The sequence below is a fragment of the Oncorhynchus kisutch genome, linkage group LG7 (genome assembly GCF_002021735.2).
Source record: "Oncorhynchus kisutch isolate 150728-3 linkage group LG7, Okis_V2, whole genome shotgun sequence".
Lineage (NCBI taxonomy): Eukaryota > Metazoa > Chordata > Actinopteri > Salmoniformes > Salmonidae > Oncorhynchus > Oncorhynchus kisutch.
In genome coordinates this window covers 3,451,988-3,470,453 of record NC_034180.2, presented here as the reverse complement: position 1 = coordinate 3,470,453, position 18,466 = coordinate 3,451,988, and the positions used below count along the sequence as shown (strand labels likewise).

Here is an 18,466-nt window from a genome sequence, read left to right as displayed (position 1 = left end):
CCTCTCAAACACGTGGTGAATGCAAAGGTACTCATTAAATTGGCGGAAAACACACACACACACACACACACACACCTCCTACTCTGGGCCATACCGTAGTTGTGGCAGCTCGTAGGCACACTCCAGACACAACATGTCGAGAGGTAGAGTGGAGCCAAACAGTTGGGATCACTGAGTAACACGGATAAACGTTTGGCTCAATGAACACACTGCCCCCGCGCACACGTCCCCTCGTCCCTACCTCCCTCACCCATTTCCATCTCTACGCAAATTGACTGTGGCATTTCCCCTGCCGCCTGCCTCACCCCTGTAGCAGCAGAGCCTCGGTTGCTCGCCACCCGGCTTGACTGACAAGCCACAGCTTTATGACACTCGCCACCCGGGATTAGGTTGACAACTGTCTGGCCCCAGGCCTCTTTGCGTTGGGAGTGAGCATTGGGGCAATTATTAGGCCCCAGTGGCAAAGCCACAGTGCCCTTTATTTTAGGGGGCACCCGCCTCGTTGAGCACCACGTTTTTAGAACACACATCCGAACTTTCCATTGTACATTATGGCCATTCAGGATTATGAGATAGATAGATAGGCATGCATATGCATTTATATATCTATCCAATTTGTCATTTTGTTTGGCCTTGGAGAAATGTGTTTTAAGGACTATTTCTCACAAAAGCCGCCCTAGACATTAAAGATTAATGGCTGCGTGCAATTTTTATGATTTTCAGCTAGTTATTCTTCTCTCAAATGAGCTTTCTGTTGCGCTTTTAGTGTGTGTGTGTGTGTGTGTGTGTGTATATACTGAGTGTGGGAGAGAAGGTCTGGATTCCTATTGGAAAGACTGGAGGCAGGTTTAAACCACTTGACAGAGTTGACACGTTGCTGCTCCCAGGCCAGTAGTGCAACAGGAAGCTCTGCCACTCGTCTTCATTCTGCTAAATAGCTGTTGGCTTTTTGACTTACCTCCATGGACGTTTTCAGAATTTGAAGCAGTACAATGTCTAGCAATTAGGATCTGGAAATGGCCCTGTGCCTCTGCAGAGCTGAACACAGCCCTATGTCTCAACAGTGTCTATTTAAACTTCAGCTGGTTGTCTTAGGAACTAATCAAACGCCAACCAGAAGGGTTTTTCTTAATCCTCTGTGGATGTTATTTTCTCTCGGCCAAACTCTTTTTCTAAATACTGTGTAGAATGTTCTTAGTTGAATGCATTCAGTTGTACCAAATGACTAGGTATCTCCCTTCCTCTTCACTCCGGCGTCCGATCCATGTGAATGTCATTTTAACGTTTGCCTGTATCTTCAATGCTATTGTTTATAGGGTTATAGCTTCTGCGACCGTAATCGCTGGCTGTCGACTGGTGTTTATGCCCAGCGGAGGATGCTAATGTAAACAGGAAGGAACCTCAACCCACACTTGTACACAGTGGCAGGCTGTCGCTGTTCAAGGGGCTGGACGACTCATTCAAATCAAGTCCAATTTTATTGGTCACATACACATGGTAAGCAGATGTTATTGCGAGTGTAGTGAAAAGCGTGTGTGTGATTACTCATTCATCAACTTTGTGTTCTAGCATGTGTTGTGTAGAGTGGATCGGCTAATCACTCACTGTTGCAAGGGAGGTGTGACTGCAAGTGTGTTATAATGTAAACATCGAGGAAACGGTCTGTGTGTGGTCCGGTTTGAGCCTTCCCAGCGATCCATCATGCCCAGTCCCCATACAAGCCCAGGCCAGAAGAGCCTTGTTATGCTTTGTCTGATTTGGCTCTCGGTGCCTTCCAGATGTGTGAAATAAGGGAATGTGTTGCTACGGTTACACGTAAACAGGTTCCCTGTTTCTGAGTAGTCTGATGTACCGTATTTGTTTCATATTCTAATGGATTTGCAAGCATGCTTAGTCTTATGTCTTCTAAAACACAAGTTGCCCTGATGCTTTAAGCACTTGAAATGAAGCTGGTGTCTTTAATGGTGAGACAGCCATGTCCATTTGGGATGTTACAACATCAAAAAAGGTACTGCAAACAGCACCCTTTTCCCCCTCCCTGTAAATCCTTTCATGTGCTATAGAAGGACAATATGTACTGCAAACAGCACCCTTTTCCCCCTCCCTGTAAATCCTTTCATGTGCTATAGAAGGACAATATGTACTGCAGTTGACTGTGGTGCGCCACGCTTCTCAGCTCGGCGACAAAAACGACAACGGTGGTGGGGGGAGGGGGGGGGGTGAACAGTGGCACCGTTTCCCCCTACGGTGGATTCCATCTTTAAGTCACAGGCTAACATCCACCAATACATTCACTCAGTTTTTAGACACATTTTGACTTGTTCTTGAAGTTTCGGTAATATAGGTCCCAGTCTTAGCAGCATTGGCTGTCATGGTCAGAAACGTGTGTAAGTGTGCTGAGTAACTCGAGGTACCAAAAACGCTGGACCTTTTGACACATCAGCGTTTCTCCTCACAGAATGCAACCTAAGGGATCCTGAAGGTATAGACGACTGGAGTGAAGTGTGTTCTGGAATAGCTCTGCTGACAGGGTGTGTGTGAGAGATCACTGGGTGGTGTGTGTGTGTGTGTGTGTGTGTGTGTGCGCTTGTTGCTTTTGACCAAAATGCTTGAGCAAGTAAATTGCTTTGTTTACTGGGGATGAGTTACCACCACGCAGGTAAACCTATTCTCATTGAGAAGATCAGACCGTAACTCCCATCGGTGTTAGCATATTCTCATTAAGAAGATCAGACTGTAGGTTAAGATCCTATAGGCTAATATAGCCCATCGGAGTTAGCATATTCTCATGAAGAAGATCAGACCGTAGGTTAAGATCCTATAGGCTAATATAGCCCATCGGCGTTAGCATATTCTCATTAAGAAGATCAGACCGTAGGTTAAGATCCTATAGGCTAATATAGCCCATCGGAGTTAGCATATTCTCATTAAGAAGATCAGACCGTAGGTTAAGATCCTATAGGCTGATATAGCCCATCGGAGTTAGCATATTCTCATTAAGAAGATCAGACTGTAGGTTAAGATCCTATAGGCTAATATAGCCCATCGGAGTTAGCATATTCTCATGAAGAAGATCAGACCGTAGGTTAAGATCCTATAGGCTAATATAGCCCATCGGAGTTAGCAGATTCTCATTAAGAAGATCAGACCGTAGGTTAAGATCCTATAGGCTGATATAGCCCATCGGAGTTAGCATATTCTCATTAAGAAGATCAGACTGTAGGTTAAGATCCTATAGGCTAATATAGCCCATCGGAGTTAGCATATTCTCATGAAGAAGATCAGACCGTAGGTTAAGATCCTATAGGCTAATATAGCCCATCGGCGTTAGCATATTCTCATTAAGAAGATCAGACCGTAGGTTAAGATCCTATAGGCTAATATAGCCCATCGGAGTTAGCATATTCTCATTAAGAAGATCAGACCGTAGGTTAAGATCCTATAGGCTGATATAGCCCATCGGAGTTAGCATATTCTCATTAAGAAGATCAGACCGTAGGTTAAGATCCTATAGGCTAATATAGCCCATCGGAGTTAGCATATTCTCATTAAGAAGATCAGACCGTAGGTTAAGATCCTATAGATATAGCCCATCGGAGGTAGCATATTCTCATTAAGAAGATCAGACCGTAGGTTAAGATCCTATAGGCTGATATAGCCCATCGGAGTTAGCATATTGACGTCCACTTGAACTGTAACCACAACCATGAACCTTTTTTCTAGTACCGCTCAGTTGATCTCACATCCCCCCCCCGTTCTACCTTAAACCCTGACCTCTAAATCTCCTCAAGTCTTGGAAGTTAACATCCGTCTGGAGGCTGTTTTAAACTGCATGGCATTCAGGATAAGAGATTCCCTCAAACCGAAGGCTTTGGGCTTGAATTCCCCAGGACCCAAGGTTAAAACCCTCATGGCTGACATTCCTACTGTTTACCTTGGGCCTATCATGTTAACAGACATACGCCCTTCGCAGTGGGTCCATGGCACATAGTTTGGATGTTGGAGATTAGCCAAAAAGCTCATGTAGCCGGAATATAGACATGGGAGATACATTTGCTGTAGCCTATTCAGGATGTGTTCGGAAACGAGCAGTTTTGCTGGTGTCTCTGTCCACCATCACCGATGTGTCTGCACTCTTGACTGTTTACACTAAACCTCTGTGGGAAAGGTACTAATGCTGCTAGCTTCGCATTCAGACTCACACACTTATACAGCGGGGAGTTATTTTGTATTTATGAATTATTCAGTAGCCTGCCAACATCCAGAAGCAACACACAATGAAGAGGCCTCTCGGTTCAAGAGGACTAGGGCTTTGTTTTTCATTACATCTTTATTGATCAGGGGGGAGTCAGCATTCTTTGTCAGTCAGTTCTGCCGAGTTGTGAAGACTGTCATCCCCACTGATCCAGACCGATTTCTTCTTCTGTAGTTACATTTTCCCATAGCAATTATTTATTTCTCCAGCCTTCTTTTCTCCAGCCTTTTGATTAGAATTTGAGGAAGTTCCACGTGCTGAGATGTGACCTATGGTAATGGCGTCTATTCCCAATAGGTTGACACACTATATTGAGAAATGTCCTAGCCGGCATGCAGCAGCACATTCTGTGGACAACATCGTCCCAGAAGAAGGGAGATTTCGACCTTCAAATTAAATCCCAAGTTCTCGAAAAGTTGGGAAACGGCGTCACTCCAATAAAAATGTTTTTTTTTTATTGACAAAGATTATGCCCCCATGTCCCACTGTGATACTGTAACATTATGCCCCCCATGTCCCACTGTGATACTGTAACATTATGCCCCCCATGTCCCACTGATACTGTAACATTATGCCCCCCATGTCCCACTGTGATACTGTAACATTATGCCCCCCATGTCCCACTGTGATACTGTAACATTATGCCCCCCATGTCCCACTGATACTGTAACATTATGCCCCCCATGTCCCACTGTGATACTGTAACATTATGCCCCACTGTGATACTGTAACATTATGCCCCACTGTGATACTGTAACATTATGCCCCACTGTGATACTGTAACATTATGCCCCACTGTGATACTGTAACATTATGCCCCCCATGTCCCACTGTGATACTGTAACATTATGCCCCCCATGTCCCACTGTGATACTGTAACATTATGCCCCCACTGTGATACTGTAACATTATGCCCCCACTGTGATACTGTAACATTATGCCCCCCATGCCCCACTGTGATACTGTAACATTATGCCCCCCATGTCCCACTGTGATACTGTAACATTATGCCCCCCATGTCCCACTGTGATACTGTAACATTATGCCCCACTGTGATACTGTAACATTATGCCCCCCCCATGTCCCACTGTGATACTGTAACATTATGCCCCACTGTGATACTGTAACATTAAGCCCCCCATGCCCCACTGTGATACTGTAACATTATGCCCCCCATGTCCCACTGTGATACTGTAACATTATGCCCCCCATGTCCCACTGTGATACTGTAACGTTATGCCCGCCCATGCCCCACTGTGATACTGTAACGTTATGCCCCCCATGTCCCACTGTGATACTGTGACATTATGCCCCCCCATGTCCCACTGTGATGCTGTGACATTATGCCCCCCATGTCCCACTGTGATGCTGTGACATTATGCCCCCCATGTCCCACTGTGATACTGTAACATTATGCCCCACTGTGATACTGTAACATTATGCCCCACTGTGATACTGTAACATTATGCCCCACTGTGATACTGTAACATTATGCCCCACTGTGATACTGTAACATTATGTCCCACTGTGATACTGTAACATTATGCCCCACTGTGATACTGTAACATTATGCCCCCCATGTCCCACTGTGATACTGTAACATTATGCCCCCCATGTCCCACTGTGATACTGTAACATTATGCCCCCACTGTGATACTGTAACATTATGCCCCCACTGTGATACTGTAACATTATGCCCCCACTGTGATACTGTAACATTATGCCCCCACTGTGATACTGTAACATTATGCCCCCACTGTGATACTGTAACATTATGCCCCCACTGTGATACTGTAACATTATGCCCCCCATGCCCCACTGTGATACTGTAACATTATGCCCCCCATGTCCCACTGTGATACTGTAACATTATGCCCCCCATGTCCCACTGTGATACTGTAACATTATGCCCCCCCATGTCCCACTGTCATACTGTAACATTATGCCCCCCCATGTCCCACTGTGATACTGTAACATTATGCCCCACTGTGATACTGTAACATTAAGCCCCCCATGCCCCACTGTGATACTGTAACATTATGCCCCCCATGTCCCACTGTGATACTGTAACATTATGCCCCCCATGTCCCACTGTGATACTGTAACGTTATGCCCGCCCATGCCCCACTGTGATACTGTAACATTATGCCCCCCATGTCCCACTGTGATACTGTAACGTTATGCCCCCCATGTCCCACTGTGATACTGTAACGTTATGCCCGCCCATGCCCCACTGTGATACTGTAACGTTATGCCCCCCATGTCCCACTGTGATACTGTGACATTATGCCCCCCCATGTCCCACTGTGATGCTGTAACATTATGCCCCCCATGTCCCACTGTGATACTGTAACATTATGCCCCCCATGTCCCACTGTGATACTGTAACATTATGCCCCACTGTGATACTGTAACATTATGCCCCACTGTGATACTGTAACATTATGCCCCACTGTGATACTGTAACATTATGCCCCACTGTGATACTGTAACATTATGCCCCACTGTGATACTGTAACATTATGTCCCACTGTGATACTGTAACATTATGCCCCACTGTGATACTGTAACATTATGCCCCCCATGTCCCACTGTGATACTGTAACATTATGCCCCCCATGTCCCACTGTGATACTGTAACATTATGCCCCCCATGCCCCACTGTGATACTGTAACATTATGCCCCCCCATGTCCCACTGTGATACTGTAACGTTATGCCCGCCCATGCCCCACTGTGATACTGTAACGTTATGCCCGCCCATGCCCCACTGTGATACTGTAACATTATGCCCCCCATGCCCCACTGTGATACTGTAACATTATGCCCCCCATGCCCCACTGTGATACTGTAACATTATGCCCCCAATGTCCCACTGTGATACTGTAACATTATGCCCCACTGTGATACTGTAACATTATGCCCCCCATGTCCCACTGTGATACTGTAACGTTATGCCCGCCCATGCCCCACTGTGATACTGTAACATTATGCCCCCCATGTCCCACTGTGATACTGTAACATTATGCCCTCCATGTCCCACTGTGGTACTGTAACATTATGCCCCACTGTGATACTGTAACATTGTCCCACTGTGATACTGTAACATTATGTCCCACTGTGATACTGTAACATTATGCCCCACTGTGATACTGTAACATTATGCCCCACTGTGATACTGTAACATTATGCCCCACTGTGATACTGTAACATTATGCCCCACTGTGATACTGTAACATTATGCCCCACTGTGATACTGTAACATTATGCCCCACTGTGATACTGTAACATTATGCCCCACTGTGATACTGTAACATTATGCCCCACTGTGATACTGTAACATTATGCCCCACTGTGATACTGTAACATTATGCCCCACTGTGATACTGTAACATTATGCCCCCCATGCCCCACTGTAACATTATGCCCCCCATGCCCCACTGTAACATTATGCCCCACGGTGATACTGTAACATTATGCCCCCCCATGTCCCACTGTGATACTGTAACGTTATGCCCACCCATGCCCCACTGTGATACTGTAACATTATGCCCCCCATGCCCCACTGTGATACTGTAACATTATGCCCCCCCATGTCCCACTGTGATACTGTAACATTATGCCCCACTGTGATACTGTAACATTATGCCCCCCATGCCCCACTGTGATACTGTAACATTATGCCCCCCATGTCCCACTGTGATACTGTAACATTATGCCCCACTGTGATACTGTAACATTATGCCCCCCATGCCCCACTGTGATACTGTAACATTATGCCCCCCATGTCCCACTGTGATACTGTAACATTATGCCCCACTGTGATACTGTAACATTATGCCCCACTGTGATACTGTAACATTATGCCCCCATGTCCCACTGTGATACTGTAACATTATGCCCCCCATGTCCCACTGTGATACTGTAACATTATGCCCCAATGTGATACTGTAACATTATGCCCCCCCATGTCCCACTGTGATACTGTAACATCATGCCCCCATGTCCCACTGTGATACTGTAACATTATGCCCCACTGTGATACTGTAACATTATGCCCCACTGTGATACTGTAACATTATGCCCCCCATGTCCCACTGTGATACTGTAACATTATGCCCCACTGTGATACTGTAACATTATGTCCCACTGTGATACTGTAACATTATGCCCCCCATGTCCCACTGTGATACTGTAACATTATGCCCCCCATGTCCCACTGTGATACTGTAACATTATGCCCCCCATGTCCCACTGTGATACTGTAACATTATGCCCCCCATGTCCCACTGTGATACTGTAACATTATGCCCCCCATGTCCCACTGTGATACTGTAACATTATGCCCCCCATGTCCCACTGTGATACTGTAACATTATGCCCCCCATGTCCCACTGTGATACTGTAACATTATGCCCCCCATGTCCCACTGTGATACTGTAATATTATGCCCCCCATGTCCCACTGTGATACTGTAACATTATGCCCCCCATGTCTCACTGATACTGTAACATTATGCCCCCCGTGTCCCACTGTGATACTGTAACATTATGCCCCAATGTGATACTGTAACATTATGCCCCCCATGTCCCACTGTGATACTGTAACATTATGCCCCACTGTGATACTGTAACATTATGCCCCCCATGTCCCACTGTGATACTGTAACATTATGCCCCCCATGTCCCACTGTGATACTGTAACATTATGCCCCAATGTGATACTGTAACATTATGCCCCCCCATGTCCCACTGTGATACTGTAACATTATGCCCCCCATGTCCCACTGTGATACTGTAACATTATGCCCCACTGTGATACTGTAACATTATGCCCCACTGTGATACTGTAACAATATGCCCCCCATGTCCCACTGTGATACTGTAACATTATGCCCCACTGTGATACTGTAACATTATGCCCCCATGTCCCACTGTGATACTGTAACATTATGCCCCACTGTGATACTGTAACATTATGTCCCACTGGGATACTGTAACATTATGCCCCCCATGTCCCACTGTGATACTGTAACATTATGCCCCCCATGTCCCACTGTGATACTGTAACATTATGCCCCCCATGTCTCACTGATACTGTAACATTATGCCCCCGTGTCCCACTGTGATACTGTAACATTATGCCCCCCATGTCCCACTGTGATACTGTAACATTAAGCCCCCCATGCCCCACTGTGATACTGTAACATTAAGCCCCCCATGCCCCACTGTGATACTGTAACATTATGCCCCCCATGTCCCACTGTGATACTGTAACATTATGCCCCCCATGCCCCACTGTGATACTGTAACATTATGCCCCCCATGTCCCACTGTGATACTGTAACATTATGCCCCACTGTGATACTGTAACATTATGCCCCCCATGTCCCACTGTGATACTGTAACATTATGCCCCCCATGTCCCACTGTGATACTGTAACATTATGCCCCCCATGTCCCACTGTGATACTGTAATATTATGCCCCCCATGTCCCACTGTGATACTGTAACATTATGCCCCCCATGTCTCACTGATACTGTAACATTATGCCCCCCGTGTCCCACTGTGATACTGTAACATTATGCCCCAATGTGATACTGTAACATTATGCCCCCCATGTCCCACTGTGATACTGTAACATTATGCCCCCCATGTCCCACTGTGATACTGTAACATTATGCCCCACTGTGATACTGTAACATTATGCCCCCCATGTCCCACTGTGATACTGTAACATTATGCCCCCCATGTCCCACTGTGATACTGTAACATTATGCCCCAATGTGATACTGTAACATTATGCCCCCCCATGTCCCACTGTGATACTGTAACATTATGCCCCCCATGTCCCACTGTGATACTGTAACATTATGCCCCACTGTGATACTGTAACATTATGCCCCACTGTGATACTGTAACAATATGCCCCCCATGTCCCACTGTGATACTGTAACATTATGCCCCACTGTGATACTGTAACATTATGCCCCCATGTCCCACTGTGATACTGTAACATTATGCCCCACTGTGATACTGTAACATTATGTCCCACTGGGATACTGTAACATTATGCCCCCCATGTCCCACTGTGATACTGTAACATTATGCCCCCCATGTCCCACTGTGATACTGTAACATTATGCCCCCCATGTCTCACTGATACTGTAACATTATGCCCCCGTGTCCCACTGTGATACTGTAACATTATGCCCCCCATGTCCCACTGTGATACTGTAACATTAAGCCCCCCATGCCCCACTGTGATACTGTAACATTAAGCCCCCCATGCCCCACTGTGATACTGTAACATTATGCCCCCCATGTCCCACTGTGATACTGTAACATTATGCCCCCCATGCCCCACTGTGATACTGTAACATTATGCCCCCCATGTCCCACTGTGATACTGTAACATTATGCCCCACTGTGATACTGTAACATTATGCCCCCCATGTCCCACTGTGATACTGTAACGTTATGCCCGCCCATGTCCCACTGCGACACTGTTACATTATGCCCCCCCCCCCCCCTCCCCCTCCCCAAAAAAGTTACATGGCACGGACTAGCTGATCTGGACATTTCTGACAAATTGTAAATAGCTTTCTAAGGTATGTAATGACTGACATGACAAGAAGAACTGCTGATGCACTAACCAATTTAGAAATGTCACCTTGTGCATTCTACTATCGCAGGTTTCAAGAGTATGTTGAAAGTCCGACTGAGTTCCCAAAAAAAAAAAGGGCCCCACCGTTTGGGAACCACTGTGTTAAGAGACCATGTCAAAGCAGCTGATTACAGTGGTAAGTCAGGGAGGAGCAGACAGGCCAGGAGGGGGCTTGTCTGGGGGATTGCACATGTCACCCCATTGAGCTTCCTCATAACTGCAGTTTTGGACGACCGGTGGAACTCATTCCTCCCCAGGGGGTCAGGGAGCCGGATTCCACAGTGACTCGTCGTTCCGGGGGGGCGTGGCCTATCCTGAGGCATGGCAGACAGCTGCTCTGCCTGGCAGGGACCGCAGCGGTGACATCACACCCTGGGATAATTTAAAGAGGGCCGATGAGCTGGGGAGCGAGCTCGTAGTGGACAGACCAGCATCAACAGAGCACCGTGAGGGTTGCATTAGTGTTTTCAAGAGCTCCAGAGAGAAGAGTTGAATTCCCCCCGGCCACTTCGTACAACAACCTGCTCCCTGAGCCGACCCACCCTGATTACTCCTCTGGGATATGACCTACTAGCCCCTGTTCTTGCAATGCTGAGGCATTGCCCCATACCCCTTTTCGCATCTTCCGGATCCCGAAAGAAGATGCCCAAGGCCTCTGGGAAAGAGAAGGCCCCCCTGGCAACACCGGAGAGCCAGGCCCTGGACATAGTGGCAGACCCAAAGGTGGTGGTCAAGGTGGCTAAGGAGCCACCACTGCCCCCGCAGAAAGTGCTCCGGCTCTTCAGCATCAACATCATCACTCAGGGGCTGCCCTTCTGTCGCAGACGGGTGAGTGCTGCCGGGCTTGGGCCCAAGGTGTGTTAAGGGGGGTTGGGGTAGGCCAGATGCTTACAGACATGACCAAGGAATCTCGCCTGTCACCCACATAAAATGTCAAGGGGTCATTCCGCACCCTGCTGGCTCATCTGTGAGACGGGACTGACGAAAGCACAACTGTCTGCGGGACTAGTGCAACTGTGATTCTGTTTTAGCGTCAAGGTCTCTTCCCCGTTTCCTCTCTTCTGTTGAATTGCACGTTGTCAGTTTCTCAGTGTTGCTGTGTTTGTAGTTAATCAAGGTGACAGTTTTTGTCTCCATCTGACAGAGGTTTGTTTTTCCTCTTTTTGTTTCTGCTCTGGTGACTTTTTTCTTTTGTTTTTGAAATGTTCAACAAGAGACTTGTTTCTTCCCAGGGTTGTATATTGTCAAAGTGAAACACTGGAGGCCGTCTCAAAAATAGTCTGACCTCTGACCCACAAGCCTTCTCAACGTGAATATAAACACTGTATAAACACTGTACCTACTACATCTCTCCCCTCTTCAGTCAACAAACAGTCATTTGTTACCTGTACTGTTGTGTCTCGTCTTGTTTCATTAAATCAAGATGGAAAGATAACAGCGATAGTCAGTGTTTGTCACAATGACATTGTACCATGTTGTGTAATGCTAACAAATGCACACTACCCAATCCTTAATCATGTGCCTACTTCAGCAAATAGCTTTCAACCAATTTATTTGTATTTAAGTATTCGGTGTCTCTCTAAAACACGGTTTTATGCTCTTGTGTCGTGGGTAGACTGCTGGGCGCAACAATGCTCTTGTTGACGCAGTCATGTGCCCGGGCAGCCTCGCCCAAAGCGCCGTTCAGGACTCCTACATGTGACCTTAAAAAGGCTGCATGGTATCTCTCTATTTATAGGTTATGTTTAGGAGACGGTGACCAAATGTATTGATCGCAGGGATAAACACCTGGCAGCTTCTGTAGTCCAAGGAAATATCGGATGTCGATGTGTCAAGAACGTAAAGTTGAACGTTTTACAGGGACAAGTGCATAAAAGACACAGGCTCTGGATGTCCTCTCCCTTCAGTAGTCTTTTTTATTGCTGACGTGTTTCAGTGATGTCATCCGATTAAACGGAAGGTGCTGCTAGATAGTAGGGGGGCCAGTGACGGCCAGGACAGTTCAATGATATCGGACGCGATGGAACGTTACACCTCGACAACTGGCCTGCGGCTTTACTCCTTATGCTCAGCAACCTAAATGAAGCCGTTCTAATGTTTCGGGGGGGGGGGGGGGGAATGGGCGTAGGAACATTACTTTTCTCGAGTTTAGGCAAGCATATCCTGCCGCTAATTTGGCTTCCATTTTGAGAACCCAGTCTGTTTATGCACCACTTATCCCACGCTCGTACCAGTCCAGCATCCTTACACGTACACGCGTTTTTATTTATGTGTGTGGCGCACTGCGGCAACAAGTGGAGAAGGCTGATCAAGGCTTTGACTGCCATGTTGAGCTGTTATCCTGCCAAATTGAATTGCGGCCCACGCAACCTTTTTTTCTAGTTGTTCCCCTGTAAGGAATCAGAAGTACCAAATCAAATTTATTTATATAGCCCTTCGTACATCAGCTGATATCTCAAAGTGCTGTACAGAAACCCAGCCTAAAACCCCAAACAGCAAGCAATGCAGGTGTAGAAGCACGGTGGCTAGGAAAAACTCCCTAGAAAGGCCAATACCTAGGAAGAAACCTAGAGAGGAACCAGGCTATGTGGGGTGGCCAGTCCTCTTCTGGCTGTGCCGGGTGGAGATTATAACAGAACATGGCCAAGATGTTCAAATGTTCATAAATGACCAGCATGGTCGAATAATAATAAGGCAGAACAGTTGAAACTGGAGCAGCAGCACAGTCAGGTGGAAGTTGAAACTGGAGCAGCAGCATGGCCAGGTGGACTGGGGACAGCAAGGAGTCATGTCAGGTAGTCCTGGGGCATGGTCCTAGGGCTCAGGTCAGTTGAAACTGGAACAGCAGCATGTACCACAGCTTTTGTACCCCCTGTCTGTAAGGAATCAGACGTACCACAGCTTTTGTACCTGTCTGTGACGTGGGAAATGTTGGCAGCCCTTGATGGGCAATTTGCACTTTTGTGACATTGTACTGATGTGAACCCTTAAAAAAAACTCCATCACTTTGGGGAATTGAATTGACTACCGCTAACAGCATTGGTATTTTCTTGTCAAATTAGACTGGCACCTCAATGTTTGAGTGTTGGCTATATCATAGTAAAAATGCCTTGGCGCTTAGACGAAGGGCTCTTTTTTTATAGGGGTTGCTGAGGGAAGGATGGGAGAGGACATAAAAGATTGAGAGAATATAATTGTCCTCTTTCCACCTCCGCTTCTGCAGCTTTCACAGAGGGAGTTGAGGGACAGAGTAAAGGATGGAGAGAGAATGAGGAGAGGACACAGCTAAAACAGTGACTGAGGAGACTGCAGCCCTCTCGCTCGCCTCTCGCTCTCCCCGCCCCCCCTCTCGCTCGCCTCTCGCTCTCCCCGCCCCCCCTCTCGCTCGCCTCTCGCTCTCCCCGCCCCCCCTCTCGCTCGCTCGCTCTCCCCACCCCCCTCTCGCTCGCCGCTCGCTCGCCTTCCCCGCCCCCCTCTTGCTCGCCTCTCGCTCTCCCCGCCCCCCCTCTTGCTCGCCTCTCGCTCTCCCCGCCCCCCCTCTCGCTCGCCTCTCGCTCGCTCTCCCCGCCCCCCCTCTCGCTCGCTCTCCCCGCCCCCCACTCGCTCGCTCTCCCCGCCCCCCCCTCTCGCTCGCTCGCTCGCTCTCCCCGCCCCCCACTCGCTCGCTCTCCCCCGCCCCCCTCTCGCTCGCTCTCCCCGCCCCCCTCTCGCTCGCTCTCCCCGCCCCCCTCTCGCTCGCTCTCCCCGCCCCCCTCTCGCTCGCTCGCTCTCCCCGCCCCCCTCTCGCTCTCCTCTCGCTCTCCCCGCCCCCCTCTCGCTCGCCTCTCACTCGCTCTCCCCGCCCCCCCACTCGCCCTGCCCCCTCTCTCTTCCTCCCCACATTTTGTCTCCCCCATTCTCCCTCTCCCTGCCCGCTCCATCTACCCCGCTCCCCCTGTCTCTTGCTCTCCCAATCTCTCTCTCTCTCTCTCTCTCTTCTGTCTGAGATCAAAGTCAGCCACTGGGTAAAACAGCTCCGAGACAAAGGGATCAGAATGGTAATTTGTCCTTCATTAGTGCTGTTTACGCGCTAGCTGCAGGTTCAAAAGCTGAGCCGAAAGGGATCTAAGGGGGTGGCTAGGCAGGATAATATCCACTATGCTCCGTCTTTCCTGGCCACAGAGTCAGAATTAAAGATGTTTCTCTTTGTAAGTGTATCGCTCACTGTCCAATGGGATTCAAGTGGTACTCATAATAATCACCATAATCATTTTTTGCAAGGTAAAACAGACTGTTACATTCCTCTGTTACACCGCATGACTAACAAAAAGGGAGACCAAACTAGGTTCACAGTCAACGCACACATCACAAAGCAGGATGAGCAACTGTCCAGGCATACGATGGCTATAGCCCTTTAACCTGTTAAACTCAGTGGTTGGTTTGGACCCGGTACTCTAGCCCTTTAACCTGTTAAACTCAGTGGTTGGTTTGGACCCGGTACTCTAGCCCTTTAACCTGTTAAACTCAGTGGTTGGTTTGGACCCGGTACTCTAGCCCTTTGAAAGGAACTTCATGAAAGCGGAATGTCTTGACCTCCATCCAACAAGTGTTAATTTGTACTGTTTCAGATGTGTTGTGGGCTGTAAAATGGTGTTGAGGGTGTTATAACTGTAAATAAGGTGCCCCACTGGGTACCTTCTGTGTTCTCTCATTCTCTTGCTCCCTCCCTCTTTCTAGTTCATCCCTCCCTTCATTCCTTACCGCCCTCTCCTTTGGTAAGGAATGTTCTGTGCCCTGTTTTCTACAACTGCTAGGGAAACTCAGCCTTGACGCTAATTAGGATTTCATCGTTTGAGCTGAAGGTGAAATACACCTTTTGGTACCAACCAGACCTAGGCCTCCAGAGGAGCATGAAACGAGACACCCCTGGCCCAGGGAACCGAACACGGGAAGAATAAAGTTAGTTAAGCCCCCACCTCTGGCAGCCTCCGGATGGTAATTGGTTTATATATATATATATCTTTTAAATGTAGGATTACGGCACTGTTGCCGGTCGAGCTTAATCCCTGGCTTCCCGTTGCGAGAGTGCAGTTTCCCCCTCCAAAAGCAGAGCAGCGCCCTCGGCATGCCGACCCCTCCTCCATCAGGGGATCTTTGCCTTCCCTCTCTACCTCTTTCACTCTCTCCCACTAACTAAAACACTGCAGAATACAGGTGTTCTATCAGCAACTTGCACACATTCCCCCAGTAAGATTAACTTTGTATGACAAGACAAAATGGGCCCTTACAGGCTTCCCCTTTTGTTCTTTAGTGGGTCGTGTTCAAGAACAAGTTCCTTTTGTTTTTGAGTCTTCGTCGCTGTGTTAAAATGGTACCTTGCGAGGAGAGAGTTCCAAGCCCCGAACTGAAAAACAGTCTAAACTTTGCCACTGGCTGCCTTCTGGAAGAACGTTGTCTCTGTAGACCAAACCAAACAGTAGCTAGGTCCCCCATGCCCAGTTGTGGGGCTGCTCTTGCTGGTGTGCCACGCAGACTCCATCAGACTCTACTGTGGAGGCAGCAGCTGGCTGCAGTGAATGGAATTGCTGGTATTTCTCTGGTCTTTATGGGACGTTAGAACTTAAGTCCCCGGAGCTTCTGCTTTCAAGAGAGCTCATTCCTCAGAGTCCCAGGAGCTTTCACAAGACATTTCTGTCATTTCTAATGCGACAGTGTTGCTGCTGAGATAATTGCAGAAAAGTTTAGTTATTTTAACAAAACTGTTAAGTTAATAAACTTATTTAACTGAATATATTATCATATGTTCCATAGTACGGAGCGATTTAGTGATTTGAGGTAGTTTGACTATTTTTTTAATAACGGTTTCGATTATACATTAAATGCATTATGGATTATTGACAGATAATATATATATATTTTTTTTATGGAAATTCCGAAGTCAATCATTATGAACATTCAATTGCAAAAACATAGAGACGATGAAATATTTTCAGTCGGGTCAATAGAGAAATAGGAAATGACTATGAAATAATCAAATATTTTAAAAGTTTTTTATTTTATGACGTTTTTTTTTTCATTCCTTAAAGTAATCATCTCATCTCTGCTCAGGGAATAGCAGCCAGCCAGACCATCTAACGTTATCTCGGTGCTCCCCATACTGTACGGATCTTCAGTCATCCTATTCAGCTAGGCTAGCCTGACCAAAAAAAATTCTGCTTCTTCAAAGTAGATGAGGTATACATGCACAAACGGTCTCTATCCCTCTCGTTGTTGTGTACATTCCTCTCTCATGCGTTCCGTGTGTATCTAACCTAACGTGCGTAAAAGTGTCTCTGTCCAAGCCGGAAAGAACAGGTACAATGGATGTTCTTGACTATTTCTTGAACTGCATTGTTGTTTAAGAGCTTAAGTAAGCGTTTCACAGCAAGGTCGTATGTAATTAAACTAAGATTAATTGTAGTTAATTACCAGGTTTCTGCACTGAACTATGTTGAATATTTGCTTAATGCAAACTACAACTCCCCTTCAGGCCAGCATTTCTGTCGAGAATAATTGGATTTCTCTCTAAAGATACGGCGCGTTGGGCTCACACACAATTCCTGAATGGAATTCGAGCAATTGAACTGACATCTGTCAATTAGTTGTTTTAATAAACCCACCCAAAAGAAAACGAAATCTTGGTTTATCGCTCAGCAATAATGTTACATAACATTTGTTTCCTCTATAATAGCTTAGCAATAATGTGTCTCCTGAAATGTAGGCACACAAGCTTAAATACGGTCCTTGTCTGAGGACATCTCCAGGATCTTTTGTATCTCCTGATATATAAATAACATAGAGACTTGGCATGAGTTTCCAATTCAAATGTGCCAACAGGTTACGCAAGACTCGTTTGCCAGGCTCAGAACAGGTATCCAGCTGCTGATGGTTATCGGGAATTAGACTTACACAGCAGTGCATTTGAGACTTGGTGTTACTTTCCTGGCTCATCCTGCTGCCATGCCATTTTGAGTAAGATGATCTGGACCTGCCCATTACAGCTATGTGTCCTGTCCCCTGCCATCAGCCAGGGCCATCAGCTGCTTGGACTTTCGCTCAGTATAGGCGACAACTTTCCCTAGAGACTCTGATATCAAGTACAAAGTGGATGAGCTAATAGCTAGATCTCAAAAGCCACGGAAGGAAACACTTTGCTATTTTGTCCGTTATACATCCCTTCTTTGCCTTCAAAGTAGTTTTGTATAGGCTCACGGGGACATGTAAACTGTTGTGGATTTACCCGTTAATCAACCAAGTATCTAGTATAAAACAAGATGTTGTAATTGAGTGCTCATGTGGCCTTTTTGTTTGTTTGTAAGGTGTCTGTGTGTGTGAAGCAGGGCGACGTGACACTCTTGGTAGGTGCGGCCTATGATGCATGCTGCAAGCCAGGCGCAGATTGCAACCTCGCTGTCATGTCTTCGGTCACATTTCAAAAACATTTTCATTTCCAAGAGTGTTGGATAAAATGGATATGAGATGGCACCAATTTTAGGCTGTTAAATTCAACTTCGCCAGTGTGCTGTT

General features: G+C 47.0%; 2 protein-coding genes across 4 annotated transcripts in view; both read left to right on the top strand.

Annotated features, from left to right (window-relative positions):
* The window catches only part of LOC116374666 (F-box/WD repeat-containing protein 7-like), a 134,399-nt gene that overhangs the window by 94,453 nt on the left and 21,480 nt on the right, over positions 1-18,466 (top strand). The window lies entirely within an intron of this gene.
* LOC109894742 (F-box/WD repeat-containing protein 7-like) overlaps positions 11,314-18,466 on the top strand; it is a 105,630-nt gene continuing 98,477 nt past the window's right edge. For 2 of the 3 annotated variants that reach the window (XM_031828387.1, XM_031828386.1), the window contains exon 1: positions 11,315-11,749. In XM_031828387.1, coding sequence (XP_031684247.1) covers positions 11,510-11,749 — 240 coding nt within the window. In that variant the 5' untranslated portion in view covers positions 11,315-11,509. Of the gene's footprint in view, positions 11,777-18,466 lie in introns of all 3 variants that reach the window. The other variant, XM_031828385.1, reaches the window with a different exon arrangement.